Source organism: Polyodon spathula, chromosome 8 (assembly GCF_017654505.1).
Source record: "Polyodon spathula isolate WHYD16114869_AA chromosome 8, ASM1765450v1, whole genome shotgun sequence".
Lineage (NCBI taxonomy): Eukaryota > Metazoa > Chordata > Actinopteri > Acipenseriformes > Polyodontidae > Polyodon > Polyodon spathula.
Genome location: NC_054541.1, coordinates 19,821,023 through 19,841,964, shown reverse-complemented (window position 1 = coordinate 19,841,964; position 20,942 = coordinate 19,821,023). Strand labels below are relative to the sequence as shown.

The 20,942-nt window shown below is 36.8% G+C and overlaps 1 protein-coding gene across 2 annotated transcripts in view; it reads right to left on the bottom strand.

Moving 5' to 3' along the window:
- Nucleotides 1-20,942, bottom strand: part of LOC121319559 (coiled-coil domain-containing protein 91-like) — a 171,910-nt gene that overhangs the window by 65,858 nt on the left and 85,110 nt on the right. For both annotated transcript variants that reach the window (XM_041257129.1, XM_041257130.1), the window contains exon 7: nucleotides 19,239-19,316. In XM_041257129.1, coding sequence (XP_041113063.1) covers nucleotides 19,239-19,316 — 78 coding nt within the window. The remainder of the gene's footprint in view (nucleotides 1-19,238; nucleotides 19,317-20,942) is intronic.

Genomic DNA, 20,942 nt, shown 5'->3' with positions numbered 1-20,942 from the left:
TTTGACTGTGAAATAAGGAAATATCTAGTAGTATTAGAAGTATTTTTATTTGTCATGAATTTAAGAACTGTATCAGTAAAATTAAGATTACTTACCGTGCTATTTTTTAAAAATTTTAATTAAATGCGTAAATATATATATATATAATTCTTAAAAGTAAGTTGCTTATGTTGAAAAACACAATCTGGACTACTTTTTTATCCATAGGTTGCTTTTTGAGCATAACCCTAGGGAACTCGACTCTGTGCGTGCATTTTTTGAAGAATGGAGATACAGTAGAAAACCAACAGCAATCGTTAGGTTTCCGCATATGTGTGTGTGTCTCTGTGTGTGTGTATATATATATATATATATATATATATATATATATATATATATATATATATATATATATATATATATATATATAATACATTTTGGTACAGTTTATTTGCAGTATTACTTGTTTACTTTTATTTTATATTGGCATAACTTGTTTGCTATTATTGCAAATTAAATATTCAGAATCCAGAGGTACAGAAGAGTTTGCTGCGTGATCAGGTTGTTTTGAAAACAATAACTTGAAAAAACAGATTTTATTTTGTGGAAGTGATGATGACAGGAAGTGACAGGATGCTCGGACACATTGTGAAAAGTGTCGAATTTAAATCAAGGGAAGTAATGTTAAAACTGTACAATGCACTAGTAAGACCTCATCTTGAATATTGTGTGCAGTTCTGGTCACCTCGCTATAAAAAAGATATTGCTGCTCTAGAAAGAGTGCAAAGAAGAGCGACCAGAATTATTCCGGGCTTAAAAGGCATGTCATATGCAGACAGGCTAAAATAATTGAATCTGTTCAGTCTTGAACAAAAAAGACTACGTGGCGACCTAATTCAAGCATTCAAAATTCTAAAAGATATTGACAGTGTCGACCCAAGGAACTTTTTCAGCCTGAAAAAAGAAACAAGGACCAGGGGTCACAAATGGAGATTAGACAAAGGGGCAGAAAATAGGAGACACTTTTTTACACAGAGAATTGTGAGGGTCTGGAATCAACTCCCCAGTAATGTTGTTGAAGCTGACACCCTGGGATCCTTCAAGAAGCTGCTTGATGAGATTCTGGGATCAATAAGCTACTAACAACCAAACGAGCAAGATGGGCCGAATGGCCTCCTCTCGTTTGTAAACTTTCTTATGTTCTTATGTAGACATGGAGCTGAAACCATCCTCTGATTTTGCACCAGAGTTACAACAGAGCAATACACCCTGACGTTCATCTCTGCATGCTTTCAAGGTGTTCCCATTCCCCTGACCGCTCGCACCAAAAACAAACAAGCAAGTACTTCACAAGTTTCTCTTAGATTGATCTGATTTTCACTGGATGTGGAGGTCTCTGAAGGAGTTTCTTTATCAAGTACACATAAGAGAATTGTGGCGATGTGTTGCTGTTTGAATTGCGGTGATTAATGAGTGTGTGTGTCCCGTATTACATGGTTATGTGATATGGGAAATATCACTGGATGAAATTACTCGATGCACTTGGAAAAATTCAGAACATACACCTCTAGCGATCTGTCCATAGAGGCCACTCGGAGAATCCCTAAATATGCATAATATTCGTTAACTGAAAAATAGCAGATCAGAAAGACATCAACAGAGATCTAATACTAAATGCTTGGTTGTCATGAAGAACAAAATATTTTATGGCCCATTCTGAAAAACACATTTCTGCTCAAACTTCCCATAAGGAATTAAATAAGTAATTATTCCTTATATTATTATATGGTATAATTAGGGCTTCTGTTTTTCGTTTTTTATTAATAGCATTTTTCGGTGCTTATTTTTAGCTATTATCAAGTTTTATGTAAAAAAAATTTTTTTCGGGGATTTCATTTTTTATATACTTTATGAAATTACTGTTTTTGGTTACTTTCCAAAATGCTTGAGCGTTTTTTTTTTTTCTGTCAAAATATGTATAGTAGTAACTCGACAGTACTTGCACACTTAAGTTGTAGCTTCTCTCCTTTGCTGTTTTCCACAATGAAATCCCTATGGTCATGGGCACATTCTTCTGGAGTTTTTGTGTGGAGGCATTTTTGTACATTTTGCTACAAGTCTGTTTTAAATCCTTCATATGTTAACTGTAATGCAGCTTTAAATCCGGCTAACAAGCCTATATTCCTGATTGTAATTTCATTTTAAATCTCGCAAGCGGAGAAATGTAGGAATGTGCTGTCACTCAATAGTTGGGGCGGGTTTATCTTTTTTATCTTTATTTTTATATAGTGCCTTTCATAATGGACCACCATCACAAAGAGCTTTACAGAGGTAGGCTGTTTACTGTGCATTATATGCAGAGTCACTTACAATAGGACATTGACTTAACATCTCATCCGCAGGATAGAGCACAAAGAGGTTAAGCGACTTGCTCAGAGCTTCTGGTTACAAGCTCTGGACTTTAACCACTGGACTATACTGCCTCCTGGGTTTAGTATTCAGAACGAATCAATCATAGATACAAGCCAGGAAGGCGGGACATTGCCCAGCAGCACTGGGACATGTATTTATTATTTTTGTAGTAGTTTTTATTTTTTAATGGGAAAAGGGTAAAGTCAATGTGAATTGATTAACCACTTCCTCAGTTTTTATGGTGTTTTCTGGTGTTTATTGGCTATCCAAAGATTTCATTTTTTTTGTATTGGGGTGTTTTTTCGATTAAAACCAAAAATCAGAAGCCCTAGCTATAATACACCTCCCTCCCCCGACTAATTTTTCTTTATAAAGTCGAATAAACTTGCTGAATAATGTAACTTTAACATATTGAATTACATAGCGCTTTGTAGTTTTCCATAAAATTAACAAAAAAATTCTGGTAGACACTTGCAATATCATTTTAAAGTTTCTTTGATTACATGATGTTAAGTAAAACATTCTAGGTAATACAAAACATTAGTTAATGGTTTCTTCACACATCTACAGTGGCTCTCAAAAGTATTCACCCCCCCTTGGACATTTCCGCATTTTATTGTGCTACAACATGGAATCAAACTGGATTTAATTAGGAGTTTTTGCCACTGATCAACACAAAAAAGTCCATAATGTCAAAGTGAAAAATAAAATCTACAAATTGCTCTAAATTAATTACAAATACAAAAAAGAAAATAATTGATTGCATAAGTATTCACCCCCCTGAGTCGATATTTGGTAGAGGCACCCTTGGCAGCATACAGCCATGGGTCTATTTGGATAAGTCTCTATCAGCTTTGCACATCTGGACACTGCACTTTTTGCCCACTCTTCTTTGCAAAATTGCTCAAACGCCATCAAGTTGGAAGGGGATTTTTGTGAACAGCAATTTTCAACTCTTTCCACATATTCTCAATTGGATTGAGGTCCAGGCTTTGACTTGGCCACTCCAGGATATTAACCTTTTTGTTTTTAGGCCACTCCAGTGTGGCTTTGGCTGTATGTTTGGGGTCATTGTCCTGCTAGTAGATGAATCTTCTCCCAGTCCCAGGTCTCTTGCAAACTTCAGCAGGTTTTGCTCCAGGATTTCTCTGTACTTTGCTGTATCCATTTTGCCTTCTATCTTCACAAGCTTTCCAGACCCTGACGCAGAGAAGCATCCCCATAGCATAGTGCTGCCACCACCATGCTTCACGGTAGGGATGGTGTTCTCAGGATGATGTGCAGTGTTAGGCTTGCGCCAAACATAGTGGTTAGCATTGAGGCCAAAAAGCTCTATTGTGGTCTCATCAGACCAAAGAATCTTCTTCCACTTGGTCTTGATCTCTCACATGCCTTCTGGCAAACTCTAGCCAAGATTTGATGTGTTTTTTTCAACAATGGCTTTCTTTTTGCCACTCTTCCATATAGGCCAGTTTTGTGAAGCACCTGGGCTGTTGTTGCCCAGCTCAGCCATGTAAGATTGTAAGTCCTTTAGAGTTGCCATAGGCCTCTTGGTGGCCTCCCTGACTAGCACCGTTCTCACCCGGATACTTAGTTTTTGAGGACGGTCTGTTCTAGACAGATTCACAGTTGTGCCATATTCTCTCAATTTCTTAATAATGGACTTTACTGTGCTAGGGGGATATTCAGTGCCTTGGAAATGTTCTTATATCCTACCCCTGGTTGGTGCTTTTGAAGAACCTTATTCTGGACTTGCTTTGAATTTTCCTTCGTCTTCATGATGTAGTTTTTGTTGGGAAACGTACTAACCAACTGTGGGACCTCCCAGAGACAGGTATATTTAACCTGAAATCATGTGAAACACCTTAATTGCATACATATGGACTCCATTCAACTAATTATGTGACTTCTAAAGACAACTGGTTGGACCAGAGCTTATTTAGGTGTGTCATAGCAAAGGGGGAGAATACTTATGCAATCAATTATTTTCTTTTTTATATATGTAATTAAATTAGAACAAATTGTAGATTTTATTTTTCATTTTGACATTATGGACTTTTTTGTGTTGATCAGTGTTCAAAACTCCAAATTAGATCCATTTTGATTCCATGTTGTAACACAATAAAAAGTGGAAAAGTCCAAGGGGGGGGGGGGGGGGTGTGGTGGTGGTGAATACTTTTGAGAGCCACTGTACATGTCATTTTTGCCTGCCTAAAAATTTAACAGAAATCATTATTGACATACCTATATCAAATGTTGTGTAATTTTAGCACAACATGCTCAGTTAACTGAATAAAAAGTATTACCACGATACAGTAAAACAGGAATATACACTTACAATATTACACTTAAACAGGGTAAATTTAAAGATGCAGCATTGGTAATGGTTTTGGATTTTGGATTTTTGGAGTTAAACAAACTAAGCCCATTCAATAAAACCAAGTGAGCTGTAACAAATGAAGCAGAATTCATAGGAAACTACATTGTGTGGACATGTTTTTTAGGTTTTGTCATTCGTTCCCACCCCCACTGCCATATATACACAGATCAAGAGGTGATAAGCAAATATGTTTTCTTTAGCTCAGCGTTACTCCAGTTTAAGAGACCACACAGGCAGAACAGCACATTGGAGGCCACAAAAACATCTTTCATTAGCTAACAGGGAAAAAAAAGTTGTCATCTTCTCTCAGAAAATTAAGCTGCATGTAGAGTACTCCCTTGGGCAAGGAGTTATCTTGAGGACAGGGAGATGGGAATTCCAACATGCCTGCAGCTGGAAGGAAGGCCCAACAATGCAGTAGACTTCTGTGTGTCTGTATGGGGGGTCTGTGTGGGGGGTCTGCGCATGGAAGCGAAAGTGTGAAACCCAGGCCACTGTTCCTTAAATAGCAATTCCTTAGAGGGATGCTACTAGTGACCTTCAAAAAGGTCGGACAAAGGTTAAGATATCAGTTTACCAAAAGTTAAGTAAACAGAAGTGCTGAGTCTTACCTCACTGTCACTCTCAGTAGTTTTAAATCAAGTCAGTGCTCCACTACAGTACATTTACAAAGTATGCACAGTAATACATGACATAAAACATAAATACAAACTTTTCTGAAATAGAAATGTTATCCATTACCGATTGGGATAAGCCTCTGTGTAGCCCGATTTACCTGAGCACATACTGTTTGTCAAAGCTGTGCAGAGTCCCTGCCCTCAAGGGGATAAAGTGCAACAAGCAGAAAGGATCAGCACCAATTGTGTTGGATTGAACACATTACTTGGACTGAACGTAGAGACATTGAAAGGTAAGGGATAAAACATGTTTTTCAAGTATGAATATATATATATATATATATATATATATATATATATATATATATATATATATATATATATATATATATATATATATATATATCCAATAAGGCCCAACAGGGCATCTGTATATTTGACTTATACAGACACCATAAAGGGCCTTATTACATTTATAATCTTGGCAAAACAGTGGATTTGAAGAAAAAAAAAAGTATAAATCATGTTTTCATGTTTAGGGTAAAAAATTATTTATCATGCAAAAGAAAGTACATCTGTATTTACGATATTGTTGACACTGCCACTGAAAAGATACACCAGGGGGCGGAGTTGACAGGGCACATTTTTATGTCTACTTACTACTATTGGGATTTTTTGCAGGTAATTGGTCACTCAATTTTATAGTTACTGTACATCTGTAACTAAATCAATCAATCATTATTTTTGTGTAGCGCTTTTAACAGGGGTCGCCACAAAGCACTTTACATGATAAAGAAAAACAAAAAAAACAAAAAAACACATACAAATATATATAAATCAGCAAATAAAACCGAGGAGAAGGGTACAAGAAAATTTCTAAGGCGCTTATTATCACTCTCAGCACAGTGAAGTGGCAGATTCATTAAGAAGTGGAAGATGCATCATACCACCCAGACACTACCCAGATCAGGTCGCCCTCCCAAACTGAGCAGCTGGGCAAGCAGGACCCTGGTTCAGGATGTCACTCTGAAGCCAACAATGACCTTGAGAGATCTGCAAAGTACTGTGTCTGAGATGGGAGTCAGTGTTCACACATCAACAGTAACACATATATATATATATATATATATATATATATATATATATATATATATATATATATATATATATATATATATATATATATATATATAAAACTAAAACTAAACTTCTGGCAACTCTCGATATTGAAACAAAGCAGAAAATGTATTACCGTATTGCTTCTCAGAAATAGCCTGCGTCTTACATTCAAATGCAGTATAGTGATGCATGTATTAAAATCGTCAAAAAAAGATTGACAGCAACATGACTTACTGCTGAGAAAAGACGAACCAAAACATTACTGCCCGATCTCGAATCATTAATGACATACAGGCAACCATTTCACAGAGTCGTTGTTAGCTTCCTGAGGAATTCAAAGATAATCTTTTACAATTTCAGCACTACTAACAAGTACCAGCTGGACAGATCGGAAATGCTGATCAAACTCCCGTATTTTTCAACATGCCAAGCAATACCACGGTTCACAAATTGGGAGAAAAACAGGTTTATGTAATCTCCATATGAGTACGTTATGTTCTGTTGGTGTTGTGCACACTGTTTTGACTGTTGTTTGGAATGCGATCAATGCTGTTGTGGTTGCTGGGTTACCTGTTGCCTGATGTAGTGGAGTGTTGTGTCGTGCTTGCTGTTGCCGGGATGCGCGATGCTATAAGTAAGTGAGGTGTGTGTGTACGACAGAGACACCATCTTAAGTATTATAGTACGCAGCACAATAAACAAGCTCCGTGGTTACTCTACATCAACACTGTTCTCAGCCAGTTTTATATGCTACAACAGCATAACTGGGGTTGTATCTTTGTAAATGCATATTTATTTCATGTTTTTTTTTTTCCCTCAAACTGAGGGTGGTAAATTTGGGCTGCATCTTAAATTCGACGGTGTCTTAAATTCAAAGGAATACAGTATATTTTAACCACATTTTCATTTAATTTTGTACCACTAAAGTTCATTATGCAAAAGGTAAATACAGTGCACATAAACCTATAAATACTTTTCTTATCATTTAATACAAAACTGTACCTCAGACTAATTAATACTAATACTAAGTAATTTGAAATTAAACTAAAATATATAAACTAAATTTCTGGCAACTCAGTAACAAAGCAAAAAAGGTCATAGTACAGTGTCTCTCAAAAATATTCACCCCTCTTAGACTTTTCCCATTCTTCTTTGCAAGATTGCCCAAGCTTTGCTGAACAGCAATTTTCAACTCTTTCCACATATTCTCAATTGGATTGAGGTCCGGGCTTTGACTGGGCCACTCCAGGACATTGACCTTGTTGTTTTTAAGCCACTCCAATGTGGCTTTGACTGTATGTTTGGGGTCAATGTCCTGCTGGAAGATGTATCTTCTCCCAAGTCCCAGGTCTCTTGCAGTGAAAGGGGGGTGAATACTTTTGAGAGCCACTGTATCTGACTGCAACTGGGTACAGCTGACTGGCTGTTGTGTCGTTGTTGCCATCTGTGCTCAGTGAAAAACAACCCAACGACAATTCTGAGACTAAAGACTTTGATGTGTCATTCGACAGGGTTTTGATTATTCCACTGTTTTTTTACGCAGCCTGCCCCAATTTGTTGGCAATGTTTGAGTCAGGAAATGCAGCTTTGTAAAATGAACTGATATGATCAGAAACATAAACTGTAACATTGTGCTCATCGACAAAGTTTGCAAAAGGTGTCTGCCTTTATCACTGCATTATCTGTGCCACTAAAACACAACAAATTCACGTCTAGACTTGGAATTACCAATAGATTTTGCATATTGCTGGTATTTATTCATACTGATGTGAGTGATGCAGTCATGACACCCACCATGCTTCACAGAGACGTGAGATTCAGACACTTGACTTCTTTTAATGAATGACCGTTCTGTGGTAAATTCCTCTCGATATTTCTGAAACCAATTTCGATCTTTTAGATGGAGGAGAGTGACATTTTTTGTTTGATTTGTGATTCCTATTTTAATAACTGATAAGCAATAAGGCAAATGTGAGGTTGATAATGACAGCAAGGCAACATGCTGTATGTATTATTCATATTAGTCTGGACTTTGTTGTTTTTCCTGTATTTTAATTATTTCATTCATTGAGAAAATGCCAATATTTTACACAGTTTAATCACAAATTCCACAAAATACTTTTTTTCATTGGTGACTAGTAAATAATTGTGGTAGTTTTGACATTTTTATTAACATAACCCTGGTCATAAATCATTTTTGATTAGTTATGCATCGAGTCTTCCCATCAAAATGTGTTTTGAATTCAAAACATCAGCTGCTTCAATCTAACCTGTTCAATCAGAAACATTTCCTTGGTTCCTGACTCATTTCTCAAAGTTCACCATTTTGATTGGTTCTTATTCTACCTTAACCCACCAAAATAATTGACATACTTATGTTTTTCCATTACATAGGGCTTGTCATATGCATTCATTAACCTGTTCCCGCCCCTCTGAACCTGTGCCAGAGGGAGCAGGTAGGACAGATGAACTAATCAAAATGGTAAACTTTGAGAGAGGAGTCAGGAACTAATTAAATGTTTCTGATTGAACCGGTTGGATTTTAGCGGCCAATATTATGACACAGGAAGAACCGATGCATAACCAATGTGAAACGAAAATAACTGGTCAAAACGGATTTATAACCAGGGATATCTTAATACAAATACCAAAAAATCGCAATTATCTTGAAAAAGGTATTGCAAGAATAAGTATAACATAGAAGACAGCTAGAGGAAATAATGCGTTTTGTTTTAAACCCTACAACCTGTTCAGCAACACTGTTGACATACTTAGGAGACAGTGTGGTGAGGTTATGGAATTGGTTATCAAGCCATGTTGTTGTTGCTGAATCATTGGGATCATTTAGAACAGCCCAGTTTTAGAATCAATCAGCTACTAGGAGCTGAACAAGCACTGATGGGCCAAACATCCCCCTCTCTTTCATATGGCCCACAATTCTATCGTAAATATTGATTGCAAACCTCGATCGTGAAGTTTTTATCCAACATTTTTGTATGGACGTATTCTGCCCACCAATCCATTCAATACCCAGGCAGATAAAAGTTTAGAAAGGAAGCCCTTTTCCACTATTTTCTTCCCATGATCTTTAAATTCATAACACGCCAACTGCCAAGAAAACCTAAGTAGCTAAGGAGTTTTATTACATTAAGGCAAAGAACCTTTTTGAAGTGGATATTGTACTTGTAACAAACGGATACACAAAACAAAATGAAATACAATAACCTTCTTTAAAAAATAAAAAGGGAGAAAGAAACACAGGAAGCTTGCCAAGTCTAAAATGTGTGAAAAGTCTTTTATGTTACAAATAATGCAAACGAGCACATTTACATTTTCTAAAGCTTCTCATTTATTTATTTTGCAGGCACATTATTCCAGCCTTTTTATTTGTAATCCTTATAACACCAACATGGTTTACAATAACTAATAAATTAAAGATCTGATTTCCTCCGACAGTGCCAAATACGACAATTTTACCTCCAAAATCCAAGGGCCAATCTGAATAACAAAAGTTCTGATGAGCATCGTTAGAGGGAATGTACTTTGTAGCACAGAACTATGAGGATGAGGGAGTGTTTATGCTTAAGGCATTTCTTATTGATGTTCTATTGCTGTCTCATCATAAAATGTTGGTCAGGGTAGGCAGCTGTTCTTGATAAGCCATTGATTAACTTAACATTTATAAAAATGAAGTTCAAGGAAAATGATTACGCAAATATGCAAAATCAGGAGCTTATATTAACAGTATAAAGTTTCACCATAAACCTTTTGTAAATAGTAATCCTTTATTTAACACATTAATATAAATTCAAGTTTTTAACCAGGTAACTTGTATCTGATAACACAGTTTAAAGACTCAAATCTGTACTCACTGACAGATATAACAATGTTAAAGGGTATGTCATGAGCTTATCTTAATGTCCCCCTGTGTATTTAAAAAAATCTCCCAATGGAATCAGAAGTATCTTGTACACTGACTTGACAAAAAATTGTAATTTAATTACAATGTAAAAATCCCTGCAATGTGGTCAAGTGCCATTTGATCTGTTAGGCCTGTACAGGAGAGCTATGTGCAACTAGTCATCAACAATGAGGGGGAGAGAGACAGATTGCAGTGCAGGAGGCCACTATCGTATCCCAGCGTGGCTGTACTGACCACCAAGATAGTCTGCTGTGTGTTCCTAGTAGAGCAACATTCCAGAAAACCAACAAGGGAAAACATAAAAAAATGACATTTCACCTGCACTGGTATAAAGGGATCCATTGTATAAAAATGAGATATTGGATTCTGCAAAAAGAAACAAGTTAAAAAGAGGATCAGCCTGACCTGTTACTGTTACAGGATAGTTAGAAAAATGTCCTGTAACAACAGATTAAACAGTGGTACAAGTTAAGCAAGAGATTGTGAAGAGTCCAAGTTATTCCAGGTTTGGGTTGATTAGTGAGAAAGCCAACAACAGTCAAGAATCAAAATTGTATTTAGCTGAATTAAGTTAGAAAAGTGAATAGCTCAGCACCACTAAGCTGTTGCAGTTGGGGGTTATTTTTTTTTGCTTGTGTATACAGATCGATAATTAGTGAGAAAACTCATACTATAAGAAAAAAAAAGATTAATATCAATCTGCGTGTGTTCTAGAGTCCAAATATCTACCACAGAAAATAACTGTCTCCATTAGATGAAATTCAACCTACGTGATTTTAAAACCATTTACATGTGATCATTAAGTGCATTTAATCACCGAGATCCATTTTCAAAAGGATGAAAAGATCAAAGTGGCCAATTCAGAATTACAAGGTCAAAGCTTTAACAACGGGAAAGCGAAGCTCCAACACAAACTTGTCTCCCAAAGTAAACTTTGAATCGGCGTGGTTAAATATTTCATGCTAATCATCCCCAGACTTTCTGCCTTGGCATTGTACTGCATTGCTGAGGTCCGCCAGTAAATCATTAGTTAGTGGGGGTGTAAGAAGGAGTTAAATTGTTAACACCCCTTGGACTAAAAAAAAAAAAAAAAAAAAAGTTCTCACTGCTTACAGATGTTACAGATTTACTTTTAAAAAACACATTCATTGGCCCTGTTGTCCACTGTGCAATGATAAGACCTGATTTATTTAATTCAGTAAGGTCAATAAGGGATGCTATAATCACACTTAAAATTTATATTTATTGTTAAATTACAGTTTAAACTATCATAAACAGATAAGAAACATTTGACCAATACAATACATTAATATTTATGTTAAGTTACTGAACTGGTCTCTTAAAACCCATAAATGAAAGAGCTGATATAGGCTTTTATTGTATTTTTTTTGCATGTGATAGTTATACAATATGTTGAACTGGGCATTTAATTAATTTTGAGCTCCAAAACACCTGTGCATTACATTACATAAGCAAATGAGATGAACTTTTTTTGGAATACCATGTTCCTTCTCAAAAATGTGTTTTAATATTAACCTTTAATTGAGGAAAATGACTGCTTTAATGAATTTTCATGTATCTATTTCAGTGCAATGTAGTTTCATCATTGTAATAAAGAAATAATCTTTAAAAAAAAAAAAAAAACATTTAAATTTGATTTCTGCTTCTTCATAAAAATAATGTTTTCTTGGGAGAGTAAAAAATACATTAACTTTGACTCATGTACTAAGGCGTACTCTTAAATTAATTCAAAATCAGGTTCTCGTGTACATTTTTAGGTAAAGTTAGCATGACCTAGAAACTCGGCTGTCATCTATAAGAGCAGAACATCCCAAAAACTGGGCTGAATTTGGAAATGCAGAGTGGCCCAGAATTTGGGACGTTATCTGAAAAGAAAGACAGTCTATATGTAAAACTGTGATTAAATTACATTAGAGATAAACAATCTATCCTGTAACAAAACTGTAATAGTGGGCAGGATATACAGTTGTAGTCAAAAGTTTACATAACCCAATGGAGATTTAAAATTTCTAGAAGTTTATCGAAAACAAACAATATATAGGAAAAATCTTTTGTAGCAAAAGTTTTGCTTTTGCGGATGAGGACAGTTTTGAACTTGGGCTACTTTCCTGGGTATGTCGTCTGCACTCCCTTGTCACAGAGCCATGGGGTGAGGATGCAGAAAACCCATGGGGTGATGAACAAGAGCGCTGTTCAGGAGTCAGAGATGCAGTGCTCTTTAGAGCTGTGGGACAACCACATCTCCTGAGTGCGGTTGGAGAAAGGGGCACAAAACTCAAAGAAACTGCGATTAACTAGCGTCTCCTTGGCATGCTCTGGGCCCAGGCAGGAAGAGCACCTGTCGTGCTTGTCCTCCTTAAGATTGGCTTTGCATGTCTCACAGGGATGAAACCCAGGCATGATGCAAGGAGCAAGCAATGCAATGCACAGTACACAGTTCTCGACAGGGTGGGTGAAGACAAAAGGGGGACTGGTTGGGTTGGTAGCGGGTTTGAACTGGGTCAGTACCGGCCTGGTCAGATCAGTACCGGTTCAGTGTGTTTAACACCTGGTAGGTACTGGTTCAGAACCAGTTCAGGTCTGGTTCGGTGCCTGGTCGGCACCAGGTTGGTTCAGTACCGGTCGGGTGGCTTTGGCACTGTTCAGAACCGGGTCAGTAGGTACTGGTTCGGTGACTTTAACACAGGGTCGGTTCAGTGACTTTAGAACCAGGTCAGTTATGGGATCGTATCGATACCGGTACAGTAACCTTAGTCCTAGTTCGGTACCTGGTTGGGATCGGAAGTGGCCGCCTGATCGCAGTTACCATGGGTGGCAATGTACAGACAATGTACAGTAAAAGCCACTGGCAAAACCACTCAGTCAGTACCAACACGAGGGGCTGAGGGCAGGCTGCTTGTCAAAATAAATTAACAGCCTTCGCAATGATGACGCTAATAGCTGTTCACCAAAGCAGCATCGGGATATTGTGGTTGTAATACAACCAACAAAAATGCTGAAGCTAGTATTTCAGTCTTGTGCAGCAGTTGCTTTTACTGTACAATGAGAAAAAAACAAAACAGTAATTTAAACAATTACAAATATTAAAATATATTACAAATATAAAAATATATATAACTGTCTCGTATTGGCAAAAGCAACAAAAACAAGAAAAATAATAAGCTCCAGCCAGAACTATGCAGCCTGGGGAGAAGAGCATAAAGTCAGCCAACTTAAGGTGTTGGGTCCCTGGGAAGGAGAGATGCAAGCCGCTGGCTTCAACGAGGCACAAAGTCGACAGCGACATAACCAGAAACAGGCTGTAGTGCACACAAATACACATAATAGATTTTATATATATATAAAAAAAACTATTTTAGCGATTTGTTAAATATATATCACATAAATTGTGTAAAAAAACATGCAAATAAAGAATGCGAATAAAACAGATAAAAGCAACAGTGTACATCTCCAGCAAGGCTCTCTAATCAGGTCAGTCTTGAAAGAAAAAATGGTGATGAAATCTGTAACTGCAGCTATTCTGATCCCTCGGGGGTGGGGTCACAACTGTATCACAGGCTCAAGAGAGCAGCTTTGATATGCAGTAATCAGGACTGAGGTCTTTAGGAGGTAAATACTCATTTGGTAATGGTTACATTTCGTACTTGAAAGGGAACTCCAGCTGTTATTGTTTATAAATCAAGCAAATATTGAAGGAAATTAATTAGAACTGGGTGAAATGTGCTCTGAATCTCTGGGTTATCATCTAAAGCAAGGCCCAAATGTTAATGAAGCCTATCAGACAACTGACAGACAACTGTTTCCCGACTTCAGGCAAATACTTGGGCAGGAACATTAAGTTATCTATCATAACACATAAAACCATGGAATCATTCATATGAGGGAGACTAGAGGAGTATCTATACATCAACAGCATCATAAGAAACAGCCAACACAGATTCAGAAAAGGGAGCTCCTATCTGAGAAATGATGGACACCAAAAGATCCTATGACATTAAACACTTGGACTTCCAAAATCCTTCGACACAGTACCACATGAAAGACTAATACTCAAACTGCAAGCAGATATTATAAAAAAAAAAAAAAGGTTAAAACACAGGAAGTAGACAGTACTTCCAAGAGGGGAAACCTCTAACTGGAATGCACTCAAAGGGGTGCTGCAGGGCTCCATCCTTTCTTATGTACACCAACAACTTAGACCAATATTAACTCATCAGCTGCTAGGATGAGATTAATTTAATTCACCTGCTTAATCAAAGCTCGTCCTCTTCCAGTAAAGTAGGCTAAAAATGTCAAGTCAGTCACAATACCAATCACTGTTCCCCAGGATCCGGGGCACCTTTAGAGAGAACCACAGGGGTCAAGATTATTTCCCATAGGGCGCCACTATAATGGCTTTGCATCTCAGCCCACTTAATTGAATTGTGAAGAAAGGCTTGACACAGACTGCTAAAAAAATGCAACTAAAGTATGCTCTGCAGTCAAGAGGTAAGAACACATCTTATGCTGATATCAGTAAAACCCCACCAGCCGCTAGAGGGAGATCCTTTACAATTGTTAAAACAGCACCACATTTGTAATATTTTCAAATTTCAATATAATAATGGTATTGCAATTACTTTTACCATGGTTCCATATTAATAGCAGTTAGTATGCTTCCCGTGATGGTAATGCTGTCATTCTGCTAGAGCTTCTTAAGGGTAATACACTGGTATTTGAATGACTCCCCAAAGGGATTTGTCAAACATTTCTTTAAGGGTAGGTTTGAAAACTATAAATATGGTTAATTCAGCTAAAAAGCTTAACAGACCCAATTCAGGGCTCTAGACAATACTCCCTCATACAACAATTAGCTTTGAACAGTAAGAATCAAAGAAAGCAAGAAGTAGTAAATCAATAAGGTCAATTGCTTTAGAGTGGAGCAAAGGAAAAGAAATAGGTATAAGGATCACAGACCATAAAGAATAAACGGTGGAAAGAAAAAACACTAAACAAAAGAAGGAATACAAACGGATAATAAATCCATCAATTCAGAATTTACAACAACACCGAGTCCAAGCAATGCATTACTCATATGTTCCTTTTCCTCTAAGACAGCACAGCCTACATCTGCAGAATGAATTAAGACACATACCAAGAAGGGTTTCCCAGACAGCGGGTGTTCAGGGCTGCCTGCAACCTTTTAGAGTATTTGAAATTTACAGCTCATTAAACACCTTTCAGAACCCCTTAACAGTTTAGGATCAAGGCAAAAATGCCTATTTTTAAAAGGACTTAATGGTGTTTTGATCTTCTACCACTCATGTGTAACAAACTTAATCAACACATTCATGTGTAATAAAAATGGTTTTTAACAGACCAGGTTTTTAGGTATACAAATTACCCCCGACAATAGGGGAACACATACAAAAGAAGTTTGTTAGATTGATTTATCTGCTTCCTATATTTTTTTCCCTTAAAAACAATATACTGTATTGCCTGAGATGTAGTTTTTTGTTTGGAAGAGGTAAAGTCCTAATGAGAAGACCTTCTTTTACCATAAAACTACCAGTGCCCAATTTCTTTCATTTACCAGCATGGGAATTTGCATATATCAACTATAAACCAATCTAAACCAAACCAGTACTTAAAATATGAATTAAAACAATGTTCACAAAGACAATATGTAAAATCAGCAAACTTATATTTTAGTGACAATTGTACCAGGTGGTTAAATCTTAACAGGTTAACTCCAGAATTAAACATATTTCATAATCCATAGCGCAGATGAATAGATGCAGTTTTAGGACAAGGTGAAAGCACAAATTGATGGGATTATAACAATCACAAGATAACATTAACCAGTGCCAGCACATACAGAGGGCCTTCATAGTCATATAATAAAGCACACAGTACAGTACTCTTGTGCAGGTGTATTAGTCAGGAATAGCATAACGTGATGATAGAAATATTTTTTGACTGCTTTTGGTGAGAAAGTGAATGAGTGCATCTACAAGTTTAAAAAATCCAAATAAAAGTTTATCGGATTATAGCCAAATGCAATCCAAAACATCCACAGCAGGCGAGGAGTGTATAATAAAAGTTTATGCAATTTACCCAGTATAATGTGACAGACAAACAGACAGACAGCTTGTCGGGCGCTGTCAATCTTTACTTCGAGTGCGATTGGGGTCCCCCCGGTCAACACGAACCCCCCCCCCCCCCCCGCCCCCCCCCACCCCCCCACCCCCCCCCCCCCCCCCCCCCCCACCCACCCCCCCCCCCACCCCCCCCCCCCCCCCCCCCCCCCCCCACCCCCCCCCCCCCCCCCCCACCCCCCCCCCCCCCCACCCCCCCACCACACTGTACTGGCAATACCCAATATGTCTTCCACTTTTTGCCCACCCTCCCCCAGACACATAATATAATCATATATAAGACTGTCAATTTTTTTTTCACAAATAAAATATGCTTTTCAAATATCATTCTTTTCTAATCTAACCCGGATCCAGAATAAAGACAACAGTTGCCATGGTGATGTAATTGCTCACACTATCAAGGCATCGGCGGCATTCATTCATTTTTGATTGACAGTTCATCGTTGTCCAGTGATTATATTGACAACACAGAAATACATTGTATTCTGTTATTTCTACAATAATATAATACTATTGATATCATAATGAGTCAAAGGGAAATGGTGGAAAACAGCGAGACACCAAGGAGGGATTCACTTGCGGAAGAAACTATTAATATTGCTTATGTCCAGGTATAATTATTTATATTCTAAAGAAAAGGTACCATAGATTTGAAAACAAGATTTAGGCTCATGGATGTGCTGTTTGTTTTTGGGTTTCAATTTAACCTTATTTTAGATTCTACTCATTTCTTTAAATTCTAGTTTTCTTACAAAAAAAATAATTCACAGCCCATCCTTACTTGATCGGGGTAAATTAAATGATCAATAGTATTTGGTATTGCAATGCTGCATTCTTACCCTTGGCTCTTTTTGTAAAGCCCATGCAATACGTGACTATTCCATGGGAACCGAGAAAAACATTTCGGCATACGTTATGCTGACTTTTTTTTTTTTTTTTTTTTTTTTTAAATAAGAGCAGTATAATGCCCTAGCTGCTACTGTAAAACGATATGATGTTGTTCCGCTATTTGTTTGATGCAGCAGTAGTTACAGAGTGTAACTGTGAAATGTTTACTTAACTGGGATATTTAAAGCTGACAGCAGAGCGATTCGGTTAGCGTTAAAGCCTTTATAGGATAGAAACACAAAAGTTTCAGTGAAAACGACCGTAACGTTACACACTTTATTACTACAAAGTACAACTTAGTGGAATTACATTTTTGAGTTTGTTTTAAACCAGTATTGTGCTTTAAAAATACTTGCATCGCACAACTTCTTAAAAACTTTAACTGCAGAATGCAGCATTTTCTGAAACATGGCATCCTTAAATTTGGTTTTGAATAATGTTTGCACAGTAACAGTTCAAAGCATACCTTATTAACACCACAAGATCAGTAGAATTAGCTAAACTATGTTATTATACTAACCAACAATAGGATTGCATTTTAATTATGGAGCTGCTGTCCTTTTAGTGGCTTTTTTAAATTCTAGATAACAAAATAAATAGCAATTGTGATTAAGATAAGTGACGGTTTAGGGAATTTAATGCAATGCTAGCACTAATTAACACAGTTATCATAGCTTGTGTTATTGTCTATTTATTAAAAGTATAAAGAGTAGATTTGCGCATTTAACAATTTAACCCAGGTAAAGTGAAATTGTGGAGGCACAGTAAAAACCTGCACCACTAATTCTGAGGGTCCTCACTACAATGATATGCTAAAATCAAATCTGAATGATCAGAAATGATAAAGGTTTTGAGTTAGAGTAATGGGGTCTATTCATTTAATTTAAAGAACAACAGATCTTAAATAGCAAGCAGTGTGGATCCGAACAGTACAGCGTTATACATCCCCTGTTTAAATAATCTACCTGTCATTTTTCTTTTCATTGTTAACATCCTGACAACTCTTTAAACTTCTAACTTTAAATTGTTTCAAAACTCTTTTCAAAATGTCAGCAAAACTAAGTAAAAGTAAACTATTGGATATCTGACACAGTCATTATAATCTTGGATCTTTTAGATCAAGTAAATATACCCCAATGGTACCTATCAGTATCTTTAAATAAATATTCATCAAAGCTAAATACGAACATGGCTTAATTCCAGCCCAATAGTTTAAAGATGTATATATCTGTGTTTTTTTAAAGACGTTACACAACACAAGTTCACATTTAGTACAGTGCATGCGAGTGTCAGCGATCCGCAAATTACATTTATCAAATTTCTTGATGTAACCGAAAAGCAGCCCAGAAAGAAAAAATATGGACGAAAGACTTCCAAAACAACAGTCACTGGAAAACCGTTTGGCCATTTACATACAGATCGGTAATTTCCTCTTCCTGTAATTACTTCTCTCAACATTATTTTTTCGGGTCTATTTTTCCATTGTACCTTGTAATATAAACACTCGCACGACATGGAATTAAAAAATTAGCAGGGAAATATAAATACACATTTTGCATAAGTCTAGAGAACACATTTTAGTCTCATTTTTCATTTTCTCTTTTTGCATAGTTTATGATCCAAGCCAAGATGCAGGTGATGGCTTTTCAGTCAGTTCTCCACCAAGCCAATGGAAGTTGTGGAGGGGGAGCAGAGCACTGCTACTGCTGCCAAAACACCCTGCCCCTCAGAAAATAATAAAGCTGTCTTTCAAAGCTACCCACCTTGAATTCTTCTACGATAATGCTCAAAGCTTCATGCCCGGCCTTCCTTATTTCATCAAGCTCAGTCTTGTGTTTTTCCTGTTACATAAAACAGACAGGTTATTGTTATTGTTATTCGGGTTATTACAAGGTTAACATTTATTGTTCTACAAGTAACATCTTATGATTGTTTAGCACTGCAGTTAAAAGAGTATATGTTGAGTTTTTCACAGTTGTTCATTCTTCAGAAGACATTGAGAAAGACTTCTCGTCAAAACACTCATTGTCATTGAATCTCTTAGGTTTATTGTACCAGTAACATGCTCGACTTAAAAGACATTGCTGAGGTGAAACGACCCAGGATGTGCAAGTGTGGCAGATTATCTGAGAATAATGCATGGGAACTGTAAACTTTTTAGTACCAGAGATCATGTTTTATATTGAAAATACATATTTTCTTTAAAATGTGATGTACATCTGGGACATGTATAGGTAATGCAAAACAGGTAAGATTTATTGAATTGGTTTGCTAAAAACACTAAGGATGACAAGCAGACTTAAAAAAAGAAAAAAAAAAGCAGCATTGACTAAAATATTAATCTGAAGATTCCACGCTGTATTACTTGCCTTTTGCAATCCATGTGTTTTGAATTAAAACTATACATTCAATGAGTCAAAACTTGTCTTCAAATCCAATATACATGAGAAGTTAAATATTTTGGCTGTTTCTAAAATTAGAACGTATTGCCAGAGAGGTCAAGAGTTCACAGACATACAGCTCGGCAGGAAGCGTTAATCGAATTTAGGCAACACTTTATGCTCAGCCTTTACACTCAAGGATGAACGCAACAGAAAATCTGAAAATGTGCTGAAATACTGCGATTTTATAGAACAATCAATCAATCAATCAATCTGTATTTTATATAGGGCCTTTTATAGTGGAACACCATCATAAAGCACTTTAATGGGTGTCAGGCTGCCAAGAATCTGCTAGTACAGTACTCAAAACAAACAAGCATGCATGCGGTAAAAAATCTTTATTAAGACACTCATTACACTAATAAAAAAGATGTATTAAAATCTATGAATGTAATAAAAAGTACAGTAATCCATTGCATATCTGACTGTGATGAGACCAGAGTAAGGGTGGATATGTTAAAAGGTGAATGAATGAATCCTGTTTTAAATACCATTAAACACAGCTGTAACAATTACTGCATTATATTATTATTGTTTTGAGATTCAGCTATTATTAGAGAGCTCGACTAAATCCCCTGTTTAGAAAGATACAGGTTATTAATGCTTGAGCCAGAGTAGCGGTCTTCCATGTGGATCCGTGCATTCGCTGACAGGCAGGAGATCGAGACAGGTTGAAGTTGATATGCCCAGAAGGCAAACAGGACTTATTTACATATTGTAGCGCTGAGCTGCAGGATATGAGACAGACAACAGTTGTGGTTCAAAGCAGTAGAAAACTACAATATTTATTATATTTTTTTAGCTTTTAATGAACAATATCTCTCATTCCTCTCACTAACAAACTCAACCTCTCTTAACTCTCTCTCAATTCTCCTGCTGCCAGACCCGCTTCTCTCTTTCAAACTGTCACCTCCTCACACACCCAGTCCCTCCCCCTTCCCCAATCACTGGTCCAACACTCAATATCTATGACTGCTCATGTCAGACTTGCTCCCACCCTCTTTAGTGACGCACTCACACACAAGC